Source organism: Neofelis nebulosa, chromosome 15 (genome assembly GCF_028018385.1).
Source record: "Neofelis nebulosa isolate mNeoNeb1 chromosome 15, mNeoNeb1.pri, whole genome shotgun sequence".
NCBI lineage: Eukaryota > Metazoa > Chordata > Mammalia > Carnivora > Felidae > Neofelis > Neofelis nebulosa.
The window spans coordinates 37,215,059-37,237,727 of NC_080796.1; the positions used below are offsets into that span (position 1 = coordinate 37,215,059).

At 41.2% G+C, this 22,669-nt stretch overlaps 1 protein-coding gene across 1 annotated transcript in view; it reads left to right on the forward strand.

Annotated features, from left to right (window-relative positions):
* ANGEL2 (angel homolog 2) overlaps nt 1-18,031 on the forward strand; it is a 254,102-nt gene extending 236,071 nt beyond the window's left edge. Inside the window, exon 8 of the mRNA XM_058700850.1 lies at nt 17,998-18,031. Coding sequence (XP_058556833.1) covers nt 17,998-18,016 — 19 coding nt within the window. The 3' untranslated portion in view covers nt 18,017-18,031. The remainder of the gene's footprint in view (nt 1-17,997) is intronic.
* The last annotated feature ends 4,638 nt before the right edge of the window (nt 18,032-22,669 follow it).

Consider the following 22,669-nt stretch of genomic DNA (forward strand, 5'->3'; position numbering starts at 1 on the left):
TTGCTGACATCTGCCCACCTCTGATCCTGTGTGGGTATAGAAATTAGGGGATCACAGGGGCAGAATAATAACATTTGGACAACTTGTAGGACACCTCTGCTCCAGGTCCTGAAAACGCCACCCTCAGAGCCTTGTGGTCTTTCCCATTTACGTGCGAAACAATATTTTAAAATCATTTTTCATACATGCATTCTTTTATTCCATAAATGCCCAGTGGATCCAAATAGTGTGCTAAGGTATGTGTGGATATGCACATGCATAGAGCCTTCCCACAAGCAGTCTGCCGTTGGTCATGAGAGAATCCAATAGAGTGGTACAGGGGGAGTGGATGGAAAGATCCAGGAGTGGGGGGGGGGGGGAGGGGGGGACACATCTTACTGTTTGCTGGGGTTCTAGGGTCCCAGAAGGAAGATGAGAGCGAAACCCATAGGTTTCTGAGACTTCTGAGGAATTAGCTGCTTGCAAGAAATTGGCTTCAGAAGCTATGATGGAGTACTAAGGAATTCCTGTACTTTACTGGCAAATTTTGATACCGCAATTTCTCTTTGTTATTATAAGCCCAACCCAAGAGCTTTTATTTTTTTTATTTTTTTAAAAATTTTTAAAAAATGTTTATTTATTTTTGAGACAGAGAGAGACAGAGCATGAACAGGGGAGGGTCAGAGAGAGGGAGACACAGAATCCGAAACAGGCTCCAGGCTCTGAGCTGTCAGCACAGAGCCCGACACGGGGCCCAAACTCACAGACCGTGAGATCATGACCTGAGCCAAAGTCGGACGCTTAACTGACTGAGTCCCCCAGGCGCCCCAGGACTGTACTTTTAAAGGAAATCATCAGATTTGGCAAATGATTGCTTTTCTAGAAATACTGCTTATTAAGATGAATCCTCATTTCTTTTGTCCTCTACACCCAAAGGGAAGAAAAGTTCAAGAACACAAATAAATGTTTCATTCTTTCTGCCTGGGTGATGGACTCTGTGACCCCTATCTCCCAACCCTAGCACCCCCAGGCTGCCCTCCCTGAAACACTGGACTTAATTTGCTGGGAGTTCTGCCCAGACTCCTTTCTCCCCCTTCCACTAGCTGTTATCTGAGTCACAGGGAAAAGAAACAGAAGAGGGATAAGCTGAGATGTGGCAACAAAGGGACCATGATCAGATCTATCCCCTATATTGTCTATGAAGGTATTACACTCTCTGGGGATCTCATCAAGTGGTATATATAATATGCAGAGAAACCCGTGGTTCCCTTCACTATTTAATACATCAGATCAGTGCCTTAGAATTCTCAGAAACCATTTGTTTTCCTCTAACAAACTCCTTTTCTCTTTCATATCTCCCCGTAAATCTGATTTGAAAAAAAAAATTGTTTAAACAAACCCATGGTGTCAGATTTGTTCTAGCAACATGGGGTCACAATACATTCTACTCTTGGTAGTTCAAGATAAAGATTACCCAAAGAAAAGGAAGAGATTAAATGAAGCCACAGCTCTAACAGTGCAGCACAATTGGGTGAAAAGCTATTAATATATAGTGTGAACTTTAGAACTGTTGAAAGGAACATACTTTTTATTTTATTGTTTTATTATTTTTAATGTTTATTTACTTTTTGAGGGAGAGAGAGAGAGAGTGCGAACAGGGAAGGGGCAGAGAGAGAGGCAGACACAGAACCCAAAGCAGGCTCCAGGCTCCAAGCTGATGCAGGGCTCGAACCCACGAACCCCGAGATCATGACCCGAACCGAAGTCAGACGCTTAACCGACTGAGCCACTCGGGCACCCCGGGAACGTACTTTTTAAACAAATATATGAAGAGTCCACTATATGCCCAGAATTGTACAAAAATACTTTCCCTATAAATATTTAAATGTAATTTTATCAACATTTTTGCTGAATGTAATAGTAATAAAATACTAGTAGTTACCATGTGTTGAGTGCTTCCTATGTGTTAGGAACATGCTAAGAAGTCCACATGCATCATCTCATTAAATCTCAAACAATCCATGAGATAGAGGCGATCATCTCCATTCTCATGATGCAAAGATAGAGGTGAGAGAGTGTTCACACCCAGCCACTTTCCCAAGGGTCTGCTGACTATCATAGTAGGGCAAGTCTGTAGAACTCCAAGCCCTGCCTATGTCTCTCCCCAAAGTCCACAGGTCCTGGGTCTCAAACCTCCTTGCCGTTACGCCACAGCTACCTTGCTGGCTTTTCTTCCTCTTCTCCTTCTCCTCCTCCTCCATGACTCATGGCGACATAGGTTAACAACAAATATTTCTCAGCCTCCCATGAGTTAATGAACAGCTAATATTCCCAGATAATAGCAGCGTCTAAGAAACTGCCCACAGTGGTTTAAAGCAGTTGATTATCTTAAGGAGATTCAATACGGTAGTCTCCCCACCGCCCCCTCATCTGTGGTTTTGCTTTCCTTCATTTCAGTTCTCAGTCGGCCGTGTTCTGGAAGCAGATGATCCTCCTTCTGGCATCTTGTCAGAAGGTCAATAGTTGCCTATCCCTACATCACAGTGCCTGCATTATTCACCTCACTTCATGCCATCGCGTGGATATTTGATCATTCTGTATCATCGCAAGAAGAAAGGTGAGTAGAATACAGTAAGATATTTAGAGAGACCACATTCACATAACTTTTCTAACAGTATGTTCTTATAATGGTTCTATTTTATTATTAGTTATTTGTTATTACTACTAATAATATTACGGTGCCTAATTTTTAAGTTAAACTTTATCACAGGCATGTCTATATAGAAAAAACACATAGTGCGTATGGGATTTGGTACTATCCATGGTTTCAGGCATCCACTGGGGGCCTTGGAACATATCTCCTGAGGGTAAGGGGGAAGCTCTGTATGTCCTTTTGCTGCCAATTGCTTGGGAAATAGCCAACCACCCCTTCATTGTAGGAAGCTAACCATCGTGTCTGTTCAGAATTACATTATAGGAAATTCTGAACTGGCAAACTGTGACTTAATAAGGTTTTAAAGCAACTTCCAGACAGCTGAGTCATCAAGTGTTTTTGGAAAATTATGTGCCATACATTGAATTCATTGCCCTATCTCTGCAGTGGCATAAGATATTTATCTGAATTATAAAAGAAATGATTTTAGTTGATAGCTGCTCGAAATTGTCTTCCAAATTTATGTACCCTCTGTGACCAGAAGATATTCTGCGAACACTGACCTGACTTATTTTTGTTTCCCCAGTTTACTGTTGTTCCCTCCTGGCCTTCCATGTCTAAGGCAGAGCCCTAAGTCTCACTGCCCCTCAGTAATGAGGAGGGGGACAAGGGCCCTGCTTGGAAGAAAGGGCTGTGGGACAAGTGGACATCAGGGCAAGTCCTGAAAGCCTTATTCTGTTTACAGAGAGAAGGATTTTCTAAAGTCCATTAGCCTCCATGTAACACGTCAAGAGCCGGGGCTCGGAGACTAGCTGTAGGTGCAGTCTAGGAGAGGAAGGAGACCTTTTGCCTCTGGCCCCAATGAACTGTAAGAAGATGAAAAAAAATGAAGCTGGTAGACTCAGAGCCCCACCTCCCTTCTCTGGGGAGTGGTCTCAGACTCTGAAAGGACACAGTGTGGAAGCACGTTGTCCCTGTGCTCCTCATCTAACCACAGTCAGACAGGAGGGTAAAGTCAATGCCGTGTGGTCCTCCACAATTCAGCCCCTGAACCTGCCTTAGCTCTGTTGTTTCACAGAAGGCATTTGGAGATCTGCACGTGCTGTGGAGGGTTGTGGGAATAGCCAGTGGAGGTGGCTGGCGGCCTGTGAGAGGGACACTGGGGAGAGTGACTGAATCATCCTACATTGGTCTGGACACTAAAGGGGAATCACAGCCATCCTTGCAGGTAACGCAGTGCCCGTGGGAGCTGAGGTGAGCCGTGCCAGGGAGGGCCACAAACCTGAACTAGATCCCATAAATCACAGTGTCAGATGTTCCCAGACACAGGTGGACAGGAGCATCTCCATGGAAGCTGGAGACACCAAAGAAGGTACAAGGCTCTGCACAGATGGCCCTAGAAACCCTTCTTCCCCCTACATCCATATGCAATCGCAGCGAGAAACAAGGAAATCGAAAAGATACTGAGTCATCCAAAAGAGCCAGAGTTACCGCCTAAAAAGTGTTTAAATAATTGGATTGAGTTGGATTTTCTAAGTTGGACTAAGGCCAGTGTTTATTATTTTTTTTTCTCTTGTCATCCAACAGAGTAGTAGTTTACAGGGGTGACCTGATCGCTTCAGACGGGTAACTGCCAGTCCTGACACCATTTATTTAATAGTACCTCTTTTTAATAGTGCCTACTGGTTTCATATGCCACATTTTCCATTTAGCAAAATCTAATACATCATTTTTTCAGAAAGTTCCTGGCTGCTTCTGCGTATTCCCACACATGAACTTTAAGTTCATAGACACACTCAGATTCAAGAAGAGGTGGGTGTGGGGGCTACACAAAGGCCTGGATGCTGAGAGGCATGGTTCAATGCGGGCCGCCACAATAGTCTTAAAAACTTCCAGTACGCGCTACATCTTGAGTCACTGACACAATGCTAGGCTCACCGTAGATTCCCAGCAAACATCTGTTGAATGGCTACTACTGAACCATCTGGCTAATAACATTGCATACATAAGCAGCACCACTGGAAACGTAGAAGTTCAGTTTCTAAAGACAAAGTCTGAGAAACTACGCTTTCTGCTCTAATGTGTTGGGGTCATTTACACCTCAGTTAGACCCCATTCTACTTCTTGGAAGGCATCCTACTTCTTGGAAGGCATCACCTATTATTATGCCTCAGGAAGACATCCTTCCTGAGAATCTATTCAAAATACACATTAAACTAATAAATAAGTTGCAGCATCTATGTTCTGTGGAAACAAAGGGGAAGTTCTTTGAGGAGAGTGGTTAGTGTAGAGGGAGGCCAGGAGGTTTCATTGTTCTAGTGAGTCAGGGAAGACTTCCTGGAAGAGAAACCCTTTGAGAAACCCTTTGAATGATGGGAGAAGATAGAGGTTGGTTGGGGATATTCTGGGCAAGTGGTATGACCGAAAAAGGAATATCCAAGACACAAGAGGAAGATGGATAAAAGGGTTGGTGAAGAGCTACAAAAAATGGAGGGCCATATGGGGAAGGTGTTTGACAGGATTGTGCAGGCATTTTCTGCAAAAGCTTTCCAGTGCCTGAAACACTTTTGCAAAGGTGAACATTTATTGAGTCTGAGAATCCAGAAGGAGATCACTTCGGCATTGTCACTCCACTGCTCGGGCTCCCATTCCCTTCCATTCCAGAAGGGAATGGAAGCCCTTCCCTTCTGGAAGGGTTCACGTTGAGGCACAGGATGAGCATGACTGTATCGCAGGTTCACAGGTGCCAGAGAGCAGCAATGCACAGCCTCAACAACACCAGGTTTAAAAGTGGTTTCCCTGGGGTGTCTGGGTGGCTCAATCGGTTGAGCATCCAACTCTTGATTTTTGGCTCAGGTCGTGACCCCAGTATCGTGGGGATCAAGCCCTGCATTGGGCTGCATGCTGAGCGTGGACCCTGCTTGGGATGCTTTCTCTCTCTCTGTCTCTCCCCTGCTCACTCACTCATGTGTGCTTGTGTGTGTGCGTGCATATTGTGTGCATGCTCACGTGCTTTCTCAAATAAAATAAATAAAAACAAAAGTGGATTCCTTGAAAAGAAACACTGATACTAGGAGGAGGCCACCTGGGTGAGCCCCAACTGCCTGGAGCTCTATTCCATGTTGAGTAAAGCTGCCTATAGGAAGCCTGAGCTCCTTGAAGAACATAATACACAGGGCATATCCCCTGCCAGAGAGCACCCTGCAAGGGGCAATGTGGGTTCCTCTGACCATTCTTTGTGACCACCCATTTCACAATGAATGTGGGAAGAAGTGGCTGGGAAATGGCAGGAAGCAGGCACTGTTTTCCCTGCTTGATCCAACACTGCTGAGTAACCAGCAAATTCCTGGAACTGCCTTTACCATTTGTGGCTCTTATTCGGAACCACACTCTTGAGTCAGACAGCCAGGAAGGCTTACTAAATATTTGCCACATGTAGAATCCTCAGCCAGTTTCCATAAAAAGATGCATGAAGCCACAAGTGAAAGTAAGCCCCAAAAGTCATCTATCCAGTTCCCCTGCTATCAGGAAAGAGAATGCCAGATAACCAAGCCAATTAGTTATTAGGAAAAATATGCCTTGGTCTCAGCCCTTAGAAGGTTCTGGGGATACCTCAAAGTGATAAAATAATTGGGAAATGAGACCCAAACACCATGGAGAAAGAGGATTGATTCGCCCTGGAGAAAATCAGGTTGAAGGCACAGTGTTTTAGTTCTATGGAAGATTCTGAGGCGGAAGAGAGAGGTCAACACTTCTCTTCCTCTGCTGGGAAGAGAGCAAGAGGAAATGGGTCTAAAGAACAGCATGTGGAACTGAAAATAAACACAAAGCACTGACAAACATCAGCATTATTACATCCTGGAACACCAAGGGTAGGTATAGACTCTTCATTTAAAAAAAAAATCTATCCATTATACTCTTGTCTGAACACAGACCAAAAAAGATCTAGAACAACCTCTCCAAAGTCCTTCTATGTTATGGTTGTTAACAATAATTATTTATTGATTAAATACCTAATAGTTGATCAATTATCAATAGTAATTATTATCATTATTCTTTCTAATTCTCTATAATAAATGGGTTTCATTTTATGCTAAGATAAGAATTCTTAAAAAAATTTCTTCTAGTCTTCTGTGACTTAAAAAAAATTATAGTTAGACTTTTAATAAAGACTGGAATTGCCTGGTATATGAAAATGTGAGATATAAAATTTTACTACTTTTATGTAGATAAGTTGTATGACCCTTAATTTAAAAATAACATAGGGTATTATTTATACTTGCTTTTTTTTTTAAGTCCTGTTATATTACCCAGTCTACTGAAACTATCACCTGGCTTAAAGAAACAAAAGTGCAAAACTCACTGGAGTGTTGCACACTTCCATAAAACAAATCATATTTTTAAAACACATTTTTTGGTTGTTTTGCTAGTTCATGTCCCACACTCAACTGACATGCATTTGGAAATCACTTCATAGCATGAGTTTATCAGTATTCTAAATGATTCTTTTAATCTGTTCTCAACAAATTGGTGATTTGCCTAATGTACTACTTTTGGTGAATTTGGTCATTTGAAATAGAATTCTAATGATATTCACTATGTGAGCTAGAATATCAATAAAAAAGAGGCACTTTGCCTACAAGCCAAGATATAGATGTAAAGTAACAATAACAACACAGTTCTGGTCTGAAGCACGGACATGAAGCCACCCAATGGTTTATCAGATATGTGCATTATGATACCAAGCAATGCACCAAAATAGGGCAGATGTTAGAGGACAATGGAAAAAGGCAATCACTTCCAGCTGGAATGATCAAGATAGTCTCCTAAGAGGGAGCATTTGAGCCACATTTAGAACATAAGTAGGATTTTGATTGACCAAAAGCATTCTAGGCAAGGGGAATGACATGAGCAAAAGTGTAGAGGCAAGGGCCAACTTATTAGGGAACAGTGAGGCATTGACATAGCTGAATTAGTTAAATCAGAAGTACATCATATGGGCTTTAAATGTTATTCTAAGGTTGAGGACTGCATTTTTCAGAAAATGGGAAGTCATTGGAGGTTTTTTTTGTTTGTTTGTTTTTGTTTTTTTTACCCAAGCGTGTGTCTAATTACTTGTGGCACTATGCCAGATGGAGATACACCAGAATTACCCAAAGACATATTCCTGACTTTCCTATTCAGATGCATCACCAGGGTTACTACATATGTAGGAACAAAAACAAGAACAAAACAAACAAAAAAAAAAAAAAACAGAAATAAGAGGGAAAAAACAAGTTTGAATAATTGGTAAAGAAAGTCTCAACTACATGTTTTAAAAAGTACAATTAGGGAGGAAGGAAAATATTTAATTGACCCTCAAGTTTAATAGAACTCAGGGAAATGCAAATCAAGACCACAAAATAACATTTTCCACCTACTAGACAGACAAAAATTAAGATATCTGACAATGATTGGTAGAATAATTAGACAAAAATCAACATGGATATGGAAGAACTCAACAACACCATCAAATAGATATTTTTGGAACATCCCACCGAACAACAGCAGAATACACATTTATTTCAAGTGCCTGTGAAACATATAGCAAGATGGACTATGTCCTGGACCATGAAATCAACCTCAACAAATTAAAAAGAATTACAATCATACAGAATGTATTTTCTGACCACATGGAATCAAACTAGAAATCAATAACAAAGATAACAAGAAATCTTCAAATACTTGGACTAAACACTCTTCTAAACAACCATGAGTCAAATAGGAAATTTCAAGAGAAATTTTAAAAATACCTGAACTGCATGAAAATGAAAATAGAACATATCAAAATTTTCGTGACACAGCTAAAGCAGTGTTAAGAGGGAAATTCATAGTGTTAAATGTCTCAAGCTTTCACCTTAAGAACCTAGAAAAAGAAGAGAAAAAGCCAAAAGCAAGCAGAAAGGACATAATAAAAATCAATGAAATTAAAATCCAAAAACAACAGAGAAAACCACTGAAACAAAGAGTTGATTCGTTGAAAAGATAAACAAAATTGACAAACCTCTAGGAAGACTGACCAAGGGAAAAAAGAAGACACAGATGACCAATATCAGGAATGAAATGTAATATACTAGAGAACCTCCAGATATCAAGAGAATAATAAAGGAATGCTGTGAGCAATTATACACACATAGACAGGGCAACTGAGATGAGATGGACCAATTTCTAGAAAAATATTAACTACAACAACTCACCCAATATGAAACAATTTTAATAGCCTTATAAATACTAAAGGAATTGACTAAAGACCCCCCTCCCCCAAATCTCAAGATCCCAGTGGTTTCACTGGAGAATTCTAAACATTTAAAGCAGAATTAACACCAATTTTATACAATCTCTTCCAGAAAATAGAAGAGGGGGCATTTCCCATTTCATTTTGTGAAACTGGACAAAGTCTCTTATTCCAGAGGTACAAGTCAGTTTCAAGTCAATGTCAATATTTGAAAATCAATATAACCCACTTCACAGACTAAAAAAGAAAAATCACACATATCAATTGATGAGGAAAAACTATTTGAAAAAAATCAACAATGATTCATGATAGAAACTCCCAGTAATACAGGAATAAAGGGGAACTTTCTTTCCCTCAATCTGATCAAGAGCATCTACAAAAACAATACAGCTAACATTGTACTTAATAGTGAAAGACTGAATGCTGTCCCCTCTAAGATCTGGAACAAGGCAAGAAAGTTTGCTCATATTCAACATAGTGCTGAATATTCTAGTCACTGCAGTAGGCAAGAAAATAAAATAAAAAGTATATAGATCAAAAAGGAAGAAATGAAACTCTCCATATTTGCAGATGACATGATTGTTTGCATAGAAAATCCCAAGTAATCTACAAAAAATTCCTAAAACTAATAGGTGAGTTCAGCAAGTTCACAACACACAGGATAAACCTACAAAAATCAAATGGATACATGGATGCCAAAATTTAAAATTTTTAAATAGTAACTCAAAAGAAATATTTAGGTGTTACTCTAACAAACACATAAAGACTTACATGCTAAAAGCTACAAAATGTTGATGAAAGAAATAAAAAATCTAAATAAGTGGAGAGACATACTATGCTCATGGATTGGAAGACTCAACCTAGCAAAGATGCCTATTTTCCCCAAATTTATGTACAAGCTAAACGCAATTCCTATGAAAATCCCAGAAAGATTTTTTTTTGTAGATATACACAAGATTATTCTAAAATTTATATGGAAAGACAAAGAAATTAGAATAGCTGAAACAATCTTGAAAAAGAGGAAGAAACTGGAAGGAATCTGTCTATGAAATTTCAAGACATTATATAGCTATAGTAATATATATTTATATTTATATAATATATATTTATATAACATATATATTTCAAGACATTATATATCAATAGTAATCAAGATATATAAATAATATATATTTATATATATAAGTATATAACATATTTATATAATATATAATATATATTTCAAGACACTGTATAGCTATAGTGATCAAGACTATGAGGTATAGGCAGAGACACAGACACATATCTAAATAAAACAGAATAAAAAACCCAGAAATAGACCCACAGAAATAGACCCAAATAAATAATACGCTCAGTTGATTTTTGACAGTGATGCAAAAGCAATTCAGTGGAGGAAAGATCTACTTTTGGAGAAATGGTGCTGGAGCAAAAGACCCTAATTAAGACTCACATCTTACAGAAAAATTAAGATGGATCACATCCTTAAATCTAAAATGCAGGGGCATCAGGGTGGCTCAGTCAGTTAAGCATCCAACTCTTAATTTCGGCTCAGGTCATGATCTCATGATTCTGGAGCTCCAGCTCGCGTCAGGCTCTGAGCTGGCAGTGAGTAGCCTGCTTGAGATTCTTACTCTCTGCCCCTCCCCCACTCACTTGCGTGTGTGCACGTGTGCACGCTCTTTCTCTCTCTCAAAATAAATAAATAAACTTAAAAATTTTTTAAAATACATAAAATGCAATGCAAAAACTATGAAACATTTAGAAAAAAAGTGAGAGAGAATCTTTAGGATCTAGGGCAAGTCAAAGAGTTCTTAGACTATATCAAAAACATGACCGATAAAAAGAAAGATTGGTAAATGGGACCTCATCAAAATTAAAAATTTTATTCTCCAAAAGGCCCTGTTAAAAGGACGAAAAGACAAGTTACAGAGTGGAGAAAATAGTTGCAAACCACACATCTGACAAAAGACTAGTATCTAGAATATATAAAGAGTTCTCACAGCCCAGTTATAAAATGGATAAAAGACACAAAGAGACACTTTACTGAAGAGCACATACAGATAGCAAACATATGAAAAAATATTCACCGTCATTATCCATTAGGGAATGCGTATTTAAGCCACAATGAGATATACTACTCACCTATCAGAATGGCTAACATAAAAAATAGTGACAACACGAAACGCCGGAGAGCATGCTGAGAACCAGTATCATTCATATACTGCTGGTGGGAATTTCAAATGGTTCAGCCGCTCTGGATCCAAAGTACTTTGACAGTTCTTGAAAAACTAAACACTCAACTACTCTAAGACCTTGCAGTTGTACACCTTGACATTTTCCCAGGAAAACGAAAACTTATGTTCACAAAGTGAACGTTTCACACAATATGTTCACACAAATTCCTGTACACAAATGTTTATAGCAGCTTTATTCATAGTAACTAAGAACTGGTACCTCCCGATGGGTGAAGGATTAAATGAACTGTGGGGACATCCATACCACAGAATACTACTCACCAATAACAACAACAATGAACTGTTGATATAGGCAACAACCTGGATCAACCTCCAGAGAACTATGCTGCGTGAAGAAAAGTCAGTCTCAAAAGATCATATATTGTATGACTACATTTACAACATTCTTGAAATGACAAAATGATAGAAATACAGAACAGATTAGCGGCTGCCAGGGATTAAGGATGGGGTAGACCAAGTATGAGATCGCAGTGGTGGTGACTACAGACGGTGCTGCTGACCCTCGTGATCTTTGTGGTGAGGGGAATGTTCTCTATCTTGACTGCATCAATGTTAGTATCTGTTGTGATACCGTACCAAAGTTATTAAAGATTTTACCACTGGAGGAGACTGGGTGAAGGGCACCCAGTGGGATCTCACTGCAAGCGAATCTAAAATATCTCCAAATAAAAATTTTAATTAAAAAAAAATGATAAATACAAAATTTAAGATAGTGAAGGGGGAAGGGGATAGAATAGGGAGGAGCATAGAAGTGAATGAAAGAGATTGTCGGTGTCCTGGCTCTTGGATTACATGGTGAATTTAGAGACGCTTTGTTATATTATTAATGAGTAAAAAAAAAAAAGTGACAAATAATTAAAAGATCCAATGACGACAGAACAGAAGTATAGAATAAAGAATAAAGGTTAACACAATCTTGTGTACCCGGGATCTAGGAGGTAAATGACAAACTAGCCCAGCTCCTTTTGAGAGGCAGACTTTGGGCTGCTTTTTACACAAACCGGAGGCTCTTTCAGCTCTAAGGAGGCCAAGAGCATGGGCGATTGTTAAGAGAGAAAAAAGATTTCTTGAAACAACCCCAGTCACTCATCTTGAGTGTCTGGGGGAATAGCAAAGCTATCGCTCTCTTTCTAGTGAAATCTACCGCACTGTCAGTGGAAGTCACTCACAGTTTTTTCATGCAGCCGACGTGTGACCAGTGCTCTGAGCCCAGCCCTGTGTTAGACACAGCAAGCAGCTGGAGCTGTCCCCTGGGAAATTACAAATTAGTTGTAGATAGTAGTAGGCTGTAGAGGAAGAGTGAAATTACTTTAAAAAGGGAGTCACAAATGTCTCGTTCATTGTTTTAAAGAGAAAAATGAGTAATCCCTTCAGATACTAGGCTGTTATAATTCTGATGGTATGCTACAACTTAGGGCTGCACTAGATATTAGCATTGCATAACTAGTGAAAACACTCTTACTAGACGTCGTTCTGTGGGAAACAAAATTGGGGGGGGACAGAAGAAAAAGCAGTCACTTAGTTATTGTGTGAAGTATGCTACCACGGTGCTTATGTAAGCCAGTAATGTGCTGTGATGGTAGGTGCTGGACCTTCTCTGGGGGCAGCTCTTCTAATCCAGACACTACTTGCCCCAATGTGGGTGTTCATTATATATGAATTATAGATTAATCATTAATATTAATATTAATCATGTTAGTGAGTGCATGTTCTACTTGAGTTTGAATGCCAACTCTGCCACTTTTCTGGGTAAGCCAGGCAAGTTCCTTAAGCTCTCTGTGCTTTGATGCTCTCATTTCCAGCACCGGTTATTCCTACCTCCAGGCACTGGGCTGGGCAGTGGGGCCAGAGTGATAAGACATCGCCTTTGCCTTCGTAGGTTTTCTAATCTAGTAGGGGAAGAAAGACGTGTAAATAAGGAATGAGGTGTTAATATACATAAGAACTGGAAAAACACACACCAAACTAAAAACTAGAATTGTGGATGGTGCTCACTCTTAATTTATCCATAATGGTTGAGTCTCCCCTTTAAAAAATTTTTTTAATGTTTTTTTTTTGTTTTTTTTGTGAGAGAGAGAGAGAGAGAGTAGGAGAGGGACAGAGAGAGAGGGGGACACAGAATCTGAAACAGGCTCCAGGCTCTGAGCTGTCAGCACAGAGCCCGATGTGCCGCTTGAACACATGAACTGTGAGATCATGACCTGAGCCAAAGTCGGTGCTCAACCGACAGACTGACCTGACTGAGCCACCCAGGCACCCCGAGTCTCCCCTTTTTACAATGGAAATGTATTCACGTATTTGTTACATAAATGTAAACATTTTAACTTCATTATGAAGTAAAAAGATATGTAGTTCGTTGTGATTGTCAAGGAAAGTCTTTGTGGAGGGAGAGATGCTTAAGCTATACTGTGAAAGAGTAGATGTTCATCGAGTCAACTGAGCTAGGGGTAAGAAGGGGATGTATGTGGAAAAAAGAAGACGGCAGCAGAAAGACAAAAGCCACAGAGAGTGGAGACAACTGGGCATGGTCTGGAGGATTGCAAGCAGTCATACTGCATGAGCATAAGGGGTGATGTGGCTCTAGAAGCAAGAGAAGTTCAGAGAGAAATAGAGGGAACCATGGAAGCCGAGAGGAGTAGTGCTTCATCCTGGTGACAAAGGACATCCTGGTGACAAGGAAAGGTTTTAAAAGCAAGAGTCACGTGGCAAACTTGCACTTTTAGATGGTCTGGAGGCCCACAAGAGCAGAAGAAGGAAGGCCTTTTACAGGGCACCTGGGTGGTTCAGTGGGTTAAGCGTCCAACTCCGTATTTTGACTCAGGTCATGGTCTCGTGGTTTGTGAGTTTGAGCCCCGAATTGGCTGCTGCTGCACTGACAGTGTGAAGCCTGCTTGGGATTCTCTCTCTCCCTCTTTCTCTGCCCCTCCCCTGCCCACGTGCCAGCACCCTCTCTCTCTCTCTCTCTAAGTAAATAAATAAACACTTAGAAAAAAAAGAAAAACGAGGCAGAGATGGATTTACTTTGAAGCCAGTGAAGTGTGAGCCCATCACGTGGACCTGTCCGAGGCCCGGGAAGGGGTCATGGCACTATGTTCACTTGGTTACATATTTTCATAAAATCAGCAAAAGAAAGAGATTTTAGCTGCGATTAATCAAGACTGTGGTTTCTTTCCACTCCAGCTTTCTCTCTGACATATTTCCTCTCCGGTCGGGCGGCACCGGGATGACGGTGTGCATTTTTGAGAGACAGCAAAGGGGGGTTGGGGTGGTATACATTTACTTTGGGAGTAGAGTTTTTACTGATAGGAGACTGGTATAGGAATGGTTTCCAGGATACTCTTAACGCCCACTGTGCCAACTCACGTGATGTGGCCTGCAAAAGTGCAGGGCAGGCGTTATTGTGATATGAACGTATCCTATGGTGTTGGCACCAGAAGTAAGCAGGCAGTGGAAGTTTGAAATATACTCAGCCCAACCTAGTGGGGGGCTGAGTCTTCCAGTTATCAGCCGTGTAACGGTGGAAGATTCAGTTCTCATGGATGCCTAGTCAAAGAGGAAGTCCTCACTGTCCCGGGTTTTACCTGATGATGCAGCTGACACAATTATATACACATAAACTTTTTGGTGAGAATCATAGGAAACAGAATTGACCAGAGCTCCTGTATTTTGAGGATGTGAGCCGCAAGCACACCACGCTATAGAATCACGTGATTTGTGTAGCTCAGCTGTCAATAGCATAGTGCCCATCAAAGAAAAGATGCAATGATCTTTCTATTCTCTTCTGGACAAGTGACTTCCAAAAGCATTGTTATATATTGTGATAAGAAGGGGTGGTCAAGGAGTACACGGCCGAAAAACCTATGTAATAAAAGCATAAGGAGTGCGTTAGCTATTAGTGAGAAAGACTCTGAACGAGAGAAGTAGGGCCGAGGACGGAGGACGGAGCTCAGGGCAGCACTGGCTAGGAGGCAGGCAGAACTGCCGAGATGAGAGAGACAGAGGGACAGAACAAGGATGATGAGCCAGTCATTTAAATTTCCCAGCCTCTTTTCCAGAATCTTCTAGGGTCACTCACTGGCATCCCACATAAGTATTATCCTCCTTCTTTTTCCTGTCTCCTTTTTCCTCCTTTTTCCCCTTTGGCCTTTTTCTTTTTCCCTCCCTCCTTTTTCAGGGCCAACTCTACACAAAGGAGTAAGACGGTAATAACCTAACACAGTGTGATTAAATCACTGTCTCCCAATCTCTTTCCACTCGTAAAGCCAGGGAGCCTAAAATTCCACTATTTGAAATCCGTCCTTTGCGTGAATGCATTATCAATGCTTTTTCCTTTTAAAATGTAAACACCTTCAGTAGAGGTAACACGAAGGCCCAGGTTTGGCTGGCCGTCTTTGTCTTTTTCCTCTCTGAGAGCTGCAGGGGAGAAAAGCCTGCGGGGTGGGAAGTTTGGCTGGAGGAAATGTCGTGGAACATCGTGCTGTGTTTTGGATTCTACAGAGTCCAGAACTTCACCTTGGGTTGCACGCCTTTTGGGCAATCCCAGGCACCTGAGAGACAGCTTCAGGGAGTGGATGTTTCTAGAAGGGGCAATGAAAGGGAAGTTGCTAAAAACAACCCTTGACCTGTTGTTTTGGGCACGTCTTCATCTTATATTTATCTGTTCCTGTTTTTTGTTTTCTTCTTTACCAGGAATCCAACAAGTGACCCGAGAAACAAGCAGTCAACTGTAGTCCACCTAAAAGAGTTCCCTAATTAGCTAGTAGGATTTTCATACACAGCTGGCAGGACTATTGATTGTAAGGTCATTTTGCAATATATGTCAAATACCTTGAAAATACGTATATTCCTTTTGATTAGCAATTCTATTCCTACAAATTAAACCTAAGGCCATAATCAGAGAGGTGCAAAAATATGTGAGTGTAAGGATTGATATGGACTGTATTGTGTCCCTCCTGAAATTCAGAGGTCAAAGCCCTGGCCCCAAATGTGACTGGAGCTGGAGATTGGGTCTTTAAGAGGGAGTTAAGGTTAAATGAAGTCATAAGGGTGGGGCCCCATCTAATAAGCCTGTGGCCTTATAAGAAGAGGAAGAGATGGGCGCCTGGGTGGCTCAGTCGGTTAAGCGTCAGACTTCAGTTCGGGTCGTGATCTCACAGTTTGTGGGTTTGAGCCCCACGTGGGACTCTGTGCTGACAACTTGGAGCCTGGAGCCTGCTTCAGATTCTGTGTCTCTCTCTCTCTCCCTCTCCCCTGCTCATGCTCTGTCTCTCTCTGTCTTTCAAAAATAAATATTTTTAAAAATTAAAAAAAAAGAAAAAGAAGAGAAAGAGAGAGACATCTCTTTTTTCTCTCCCTGCCATGGGAGGACACAGTGAGAAAACAGCCATCTACAAGCCGGGAAGAGGGTCTTTACCAGAAACCCAACTGACCAGCACCTGTTCTTGGATTTTCTAGGCTCTAGAACTGTGGAGAAATACATTGTTTACATCACCCAGTCTGTGGTATTTTGTTATGGCAGGCAGGCTAAGACAATGATTTTTATAATAATGTTGTTTGCACATATGGAAAAATTGAAAACAACAGAGTAATAGATATCTAGAGCAGCTATGGTATATCTCTACAATGGAGTTTTATGCACGTTTAAAATGATGATGTAGACGCATATTTCTTGTCACGGAAAGAGGTATAATAAGACGGGATTTATTATAGGAATTGGCTCAGATGGTTATGGAGGCTGAGAAGTCCCATAACCTGCCATCTACAAGCCGGCAAGATCAGGAAGGCTGGTGGTATAATTCAGTCAGAGTCCAAAGGCCTGAGAACCGGGGGTAGGGGGTGGTGTGAAAAGCTTCTAGTATAAGTGGTCCCAGAGTCAGAAGGACCAAAAACACAGAGCTCAGGAGCTCTGATGTCCAATGGCAGGAGAAGAGGGATGGGTGCCTCAGCTCAAAAAGAGAAAGGGAATTCACCTTTTTGTTGCATTTGGGCCCTCAGTGGTTTAGACAGTCCCCATATTGGTGAAGGAGGATCTTCTTTTCTCAGTCTACTGAGTCAAACGCCAATCTCTTCTAGAAACACCCAGAAATAATGTTTTACCAGCTATCTGGGTGTCCTTTTGCCCAGTAAAGTTGACACATAAAACCATCACAATAATGCCAAAATACTAACAGAGTAATGTCTGTATGGGTGCTTGGATAACACGAAGTAGGTTTCTTCTGTATGTTTTTTAATCAGTTCTAGATTTTACTATCACATAGGGCCTATAATCATAAAAATATCAAAGGTTATAAAGTCAGCTAGCTGACTCTTAGCCAGTTGCACTATTGGGCTTTGCACAATAGTTGGCTGGCATTAGGAAAGCAATTTTCTCATTCTGAAAAAATGTACAACAAACTACAAATTTTAAAAATCTGACAAATACCAAAAACAGCAGAAAAATACCATATGTTTATTAATTACCTCCCTGACATACCTCTCTAATACTCCTTTCTTACAATTTTAAGCTGTATAATCTTTGTTCTCCTCTTCATGAGACAATGATCCTGTAATGTAGTTTTTCTATAACTAGAGTAGAAAGATAATCCAGTGTTTCCAGGGGAGGGCGGGGGATGAAAATTTGACTTAAAAAATATTCAGATAACTTCTCTCACAACACTTCTTTCACGACACATTGTCATTTTTTTTAAAAGAATTTTCATATTTGGAAAAACCTCTAAGTTTTTAAATGTGTGAGTTGTAATATTTCAGGGCAGTTCCTTTTCTTTTCCACTGATTCATTCTAAATATTCTTAGAACTGATGTCACTTGTTAACCAATCATCACCCCTGTAATGGCACATTATCCTCATCAATGTGAGTAGTTCAGATGAGAACAGCAAGAATTGTAAATGTTAATTCCATCGTGTGTTTGGTCTGCTGTACTCCATCATGGCATAATCAGACCCTGCAAGAGTCTGTTCTTCCTTCCATCTGACACTGTTCTTCTGATGTCTTTGCTTCTAGCATTCTCTGAAATCCGTGTTTACGGTTTGCTTTCTGATGTCAGAAAGTTTTCTATTGATCTTAATTGCTTACCTTTTCCCCTTTAGTTTACATTTCGTGAATTTTATATATTTTTTCTCTCAGTTCTTTAATACATAAATAAATTTAGAAATGCTAAATGACGGTGCCCTTCATACATGAACAACTCAGGAGTTGGACTTTTCTAACTTTCATTGAAAATATTATAGAACTTATTTCCAAACAGCAATTAAAATTATAATCAAGCTTTATCAAGTATACTACCTAGCAAAGAAAAAGACCCTAAGGTATATTTTATAATCCTCTAACCTGTACGGTTGATTTCGTTCCCAACAGGAGAGGATGCTGGTTTGACAAGACATGCGAGAACTCAGTCCCCTGCTTACAATTTTGCATGTGTGCTGATCTGAAGAATTTTCCTAGATTCACTTCTGAGGCCATACATTTCAAACCTTTCTCCACCATCCACATTGGTCTGGTGCTGGGCAGTGTGAAAATGTTCATTTCTCAGTACAAAGAACCTTCTCAGGTCTGAGTTAGCATGGTGGGCAGTAGGGATATTCCTGGAAGCCTATAGCTAGTGAGAGTATGACTCTAGACAGAAATGACTGCAGAACACATACATATATCCCAATATAGAAATACAGCTCTGGTGAACCTTTCTTGGCAACCCCCCCTCCCCCAGATGCCCACACAGCTAGTTCAACATCACCAGACATGAAGGGAGCGAGGGGAAGTTGGGGCGAAAAGAGATAGTGGTCTTAACCATTTGTACTTAAAATATCCCACTTTTACAAATTTTATTGCAGCCTATTACCATAAGAACACATTGCTAGGGCCCCTTCTGGGTCTTGAAAGAGGCCTATCCAAGTGAGGAACCTTAAAGCCTAAGTACAATGACTTCCTGGCAAATGTACCTTGGCCTCCGTTGCTCTCAGCATCTTCCTAGCCCTCATCCCCTCTCTCCTGGATTATTGCCATCACCTCCTGTTTCTTCCCTACCCCTTTTGGACTGTTCTTAATGCCGCGCTCAAGGAAAACCTTAAGTCAGATGATATCACACCTCTGTTAATAGTCCAATGTTTTCTCGTCTCACTTCAAGAAAAAGGCAATAGTCCAGAGAGCCCTGTATCACCAGGCCCTTTGCCTTTCTGACCTCATCTCCTGGTGTGCAGTCCTTCCTCACTGCACTCCAGTCTCCTACAGTTTCTGGAATGGTCAGGCATGCTCCCAAGAGGCTCTTGCATTTGCTGTTCATGCAGCCTGAACCATCCCACCCACATACTCACATGCCCCCCTCTCTCACCTCCTTCAGGAAAACCTCGCTTGGGCTTTCTTCACAACTCTCTATTTCTCATCCCTCCATTGTATTTCTCTGTAGGACATAGCACCATCTAAATACCCCACTTGGCTTATTCTTTGTCTCCCTCCTCTACAACGTGCACTCCCTGAGTTTACTTTGTCCAGTGCCATATCCCAGTGCCTAGAACGCAGCCTGACACAATGACTGATTTCTGGTAAACACAGGGGGCTCTGCCTTAAACTTTCCTTTGTCTAGCCCCACAGGAAGCCCACAAGACCACCTTCTGAGAAAGAGCAGGGAAAATACAGTTACTGGAAAGCCAGTTTCCCTAAAAGAGAAGAACAGAGGTGAAGTAGTGACAGGGTTTTCTAGCATGCGAGCAACTTGTTTCTATAAAGAACTGTCATCTTGTGAAGTGAATCACCAGAGAATTTGATCAATGAGCTAGAAATCTCCTGCACCTCCTCCCCCTGACGCTAAAGATGTGATCCAGGGTCACTGGGGCAGTAACGGGAAAATACCAAACCATATCATTTCTCTTCATGGTTCAAAGGAAAAACTACATAGGAAAAGGAAAGGCAGAAGAAGAAAAGGAGACTCTTGAAATGTCTATTCTTGTTTATCTTTCCTTCATTTTCATTGTTCTTTCTCCTTCTGACCTAGAATAAAATGAACCAGAAAATATTACAGAAAAGCAAGAAAATAGACTGTTCCTAGAGCATCCCATTTGGCCAAACAGGTGTTGGCATTCTGATGTGACAAATGAGCTTAGTGTCAGGGAAGGCAGTAGTTAGTGCTTGTAAATATAAAATGTTTTAAGATGTTAACATAATAAAATGTTCTCCAAAAAGTTAAATAAAGGAAAAGGAAAATTACTTATAATCCCACCACCACAGCAGAAAAGCTAGTAGTTTTGTATATTGTCTTCCAATGTTTTCTCATAGACGTATACTTTGTCATTGTGGTATAAAAACCCCACAGCATGAAATTTACCATCTGAACCTTTTTTTAATATATTTAAAAAAATTTTATTGCTTATTATTTTTGGGAGAGAGAGAGCGAGAGAGAGAGAGACAGAGAGAGAGAGAGGGAGGCTGAGAGCAAGCAGGGAAGGGGCAGAGAGAGAGACACAGAATTGGAAGCAGGCTCCAGGCTCTGAGCACTCAGGACAGGCCCTACATGGGGCTCGAACTCACAGACCGCGAGATCATGACCTGAGCTATAGTCCGCTGCCCAACCGACTGAGCCACCCAGTGCTCCTCATCTGAACCATTTTTAACAATAGTGTTTTACTCACATTTTTATATACATGATATACTTGCACTTTTTGTTATCTGACTTTTTTTCTTACATTACCTATGTCCAATAAATCTTCCATGTGGCAAATTGGTCCACGTGCTTGTAATTTTTTTTTCACATGCTTGTAATTTTAAAGATGCATCCTGTTCTGTCCCATGACTAAAACATATTTTAGTCGGCCATTCTCCAATAATTGGACATTTATGTTGCTTACAATTTTTTTACTTTAAAAAAATATGATGAGCTTTCAGTGCATATAGTATTTTTCCCTTTGGTCATTTACAATCATCTTCCTATGATGATTTTCTAGAAGTTTTCTGAGGAAAACGAAGTCACAGGTGATGATTATTGCATGGTTTCTTTAAAAATTACAATAAATTTGTTTTGCGAGTGAAATATGAGGGCACCAATTTCAGCACACTCTCACCAATATTTGATACTTCTAATTTTGCTAATTTAATATTTTTAAATGTTTCTTTTTCTAACGTATATTTTTTCCTATATCTGTTTTCCTTGAGCATTTCCTCTGATGGGAAATGCCAGTTCATACCTCTTGTGTAGGGTCGGTTTTGAGAGACTGTCTCAGTATTTTTCTTATTCCTTTTCAAGGGCTGTGTATGTAGTAGAGATTTTGACCCTTTATCATAACTGTAGTGAACATTTCCCCCCATCTGTTTGTAATTTACTGTCATGCTCTCATCTATAGCAATGTAGCGTTCTTGTACAGTTCAGATCTTTCCAGTGTGATTTCTCCTGTCGCGTTGTCTCAGAAAATTCTCTCCATGTTGTCTTATCCCAGGGCTTTACTAAAGAATTTAATTCTCTGAAACCGACCTGTTCCTTAAATGCTCACTGGTTAACCAAGATCCCTCCTTTATATTTGAGTAACGTAGGCTAGTAGGCCTATGCCTATAGGAAGAGTTCTGGTGTGCTGGGACCCGGATCCAGGCTCCGTGGGGAGCGAGGTGGAGGGCACAACCGCCGCTGACCCAGGCTGCGGTGTGGCTCCGCGAGAACACAAGAGTGGCAATACCCAGAATGAAGGATGGGACTGCACCTAAATGTCCGTGCTTTCGCCTTACCCTTTCCCTTCCTAAACAGCATTGGGGAATGAAAGCACTTCTGAAAATTAAAGATCACATGACCGGTAGGTTTTCCTGTCTTGTTAGAGTCCTTATGTTTCCAGAAATGAAGGCTCCCAGTCGACCTACCGCAATGCATTTACTGCGCCCTTGGTGTGCGGAGCCCTGTCCTAGGAACATTGTGTGTATCCGTGTGGTTTGCAAGGAATGATAGCTCCGGGGCAGCCATGAGTTATGTGGCACGGTGGAAAGGATAAACGGGAAATGAGAAGATAAATCTAGGCGGATAACCGAATGGAGAGATGGCTCCGTTGTGGATTCTTGATGGTATGAGGGATACGGCACGGTCCCATTGCACCCACCCTCAGTCCTCCCCGCTGCCTTGCACCTCAGCCCTGTGTTCAGTTGGTCGAAGCCCCTGATCCCACAGACAAGATCGTCCTGGCCCCAGCCAGGCAGTCAAGTTCACTCAAGGTGCGTCTCAAACCTGTTGCCAGGGTCTTAAATCCTGGCGGAGAGCCACGTGCGCGGGACTGCGAGTCAGAAGTGCCCGCCCCCCATCCCTGCTGCTGCCCACGAGCCTGAAGACTTAGGCGACCGCAGTGGGAAGGCACATCTGACCTCTTGGTCCTGGTTCCCACCCGCCCACCTAGGTTCGCAGTTATCTTTCTTTCTCGGTGCAGACCACAAACCCGAAACCGCTTGTTTTGTTCTTTGCTGGGACCAAGAACAGCACTGCTTGACTCTGTATCTTTTCCCTGGCAGGCAGGTGGAGGGGAACGCGCCACACCTCCACCCCGTCCCC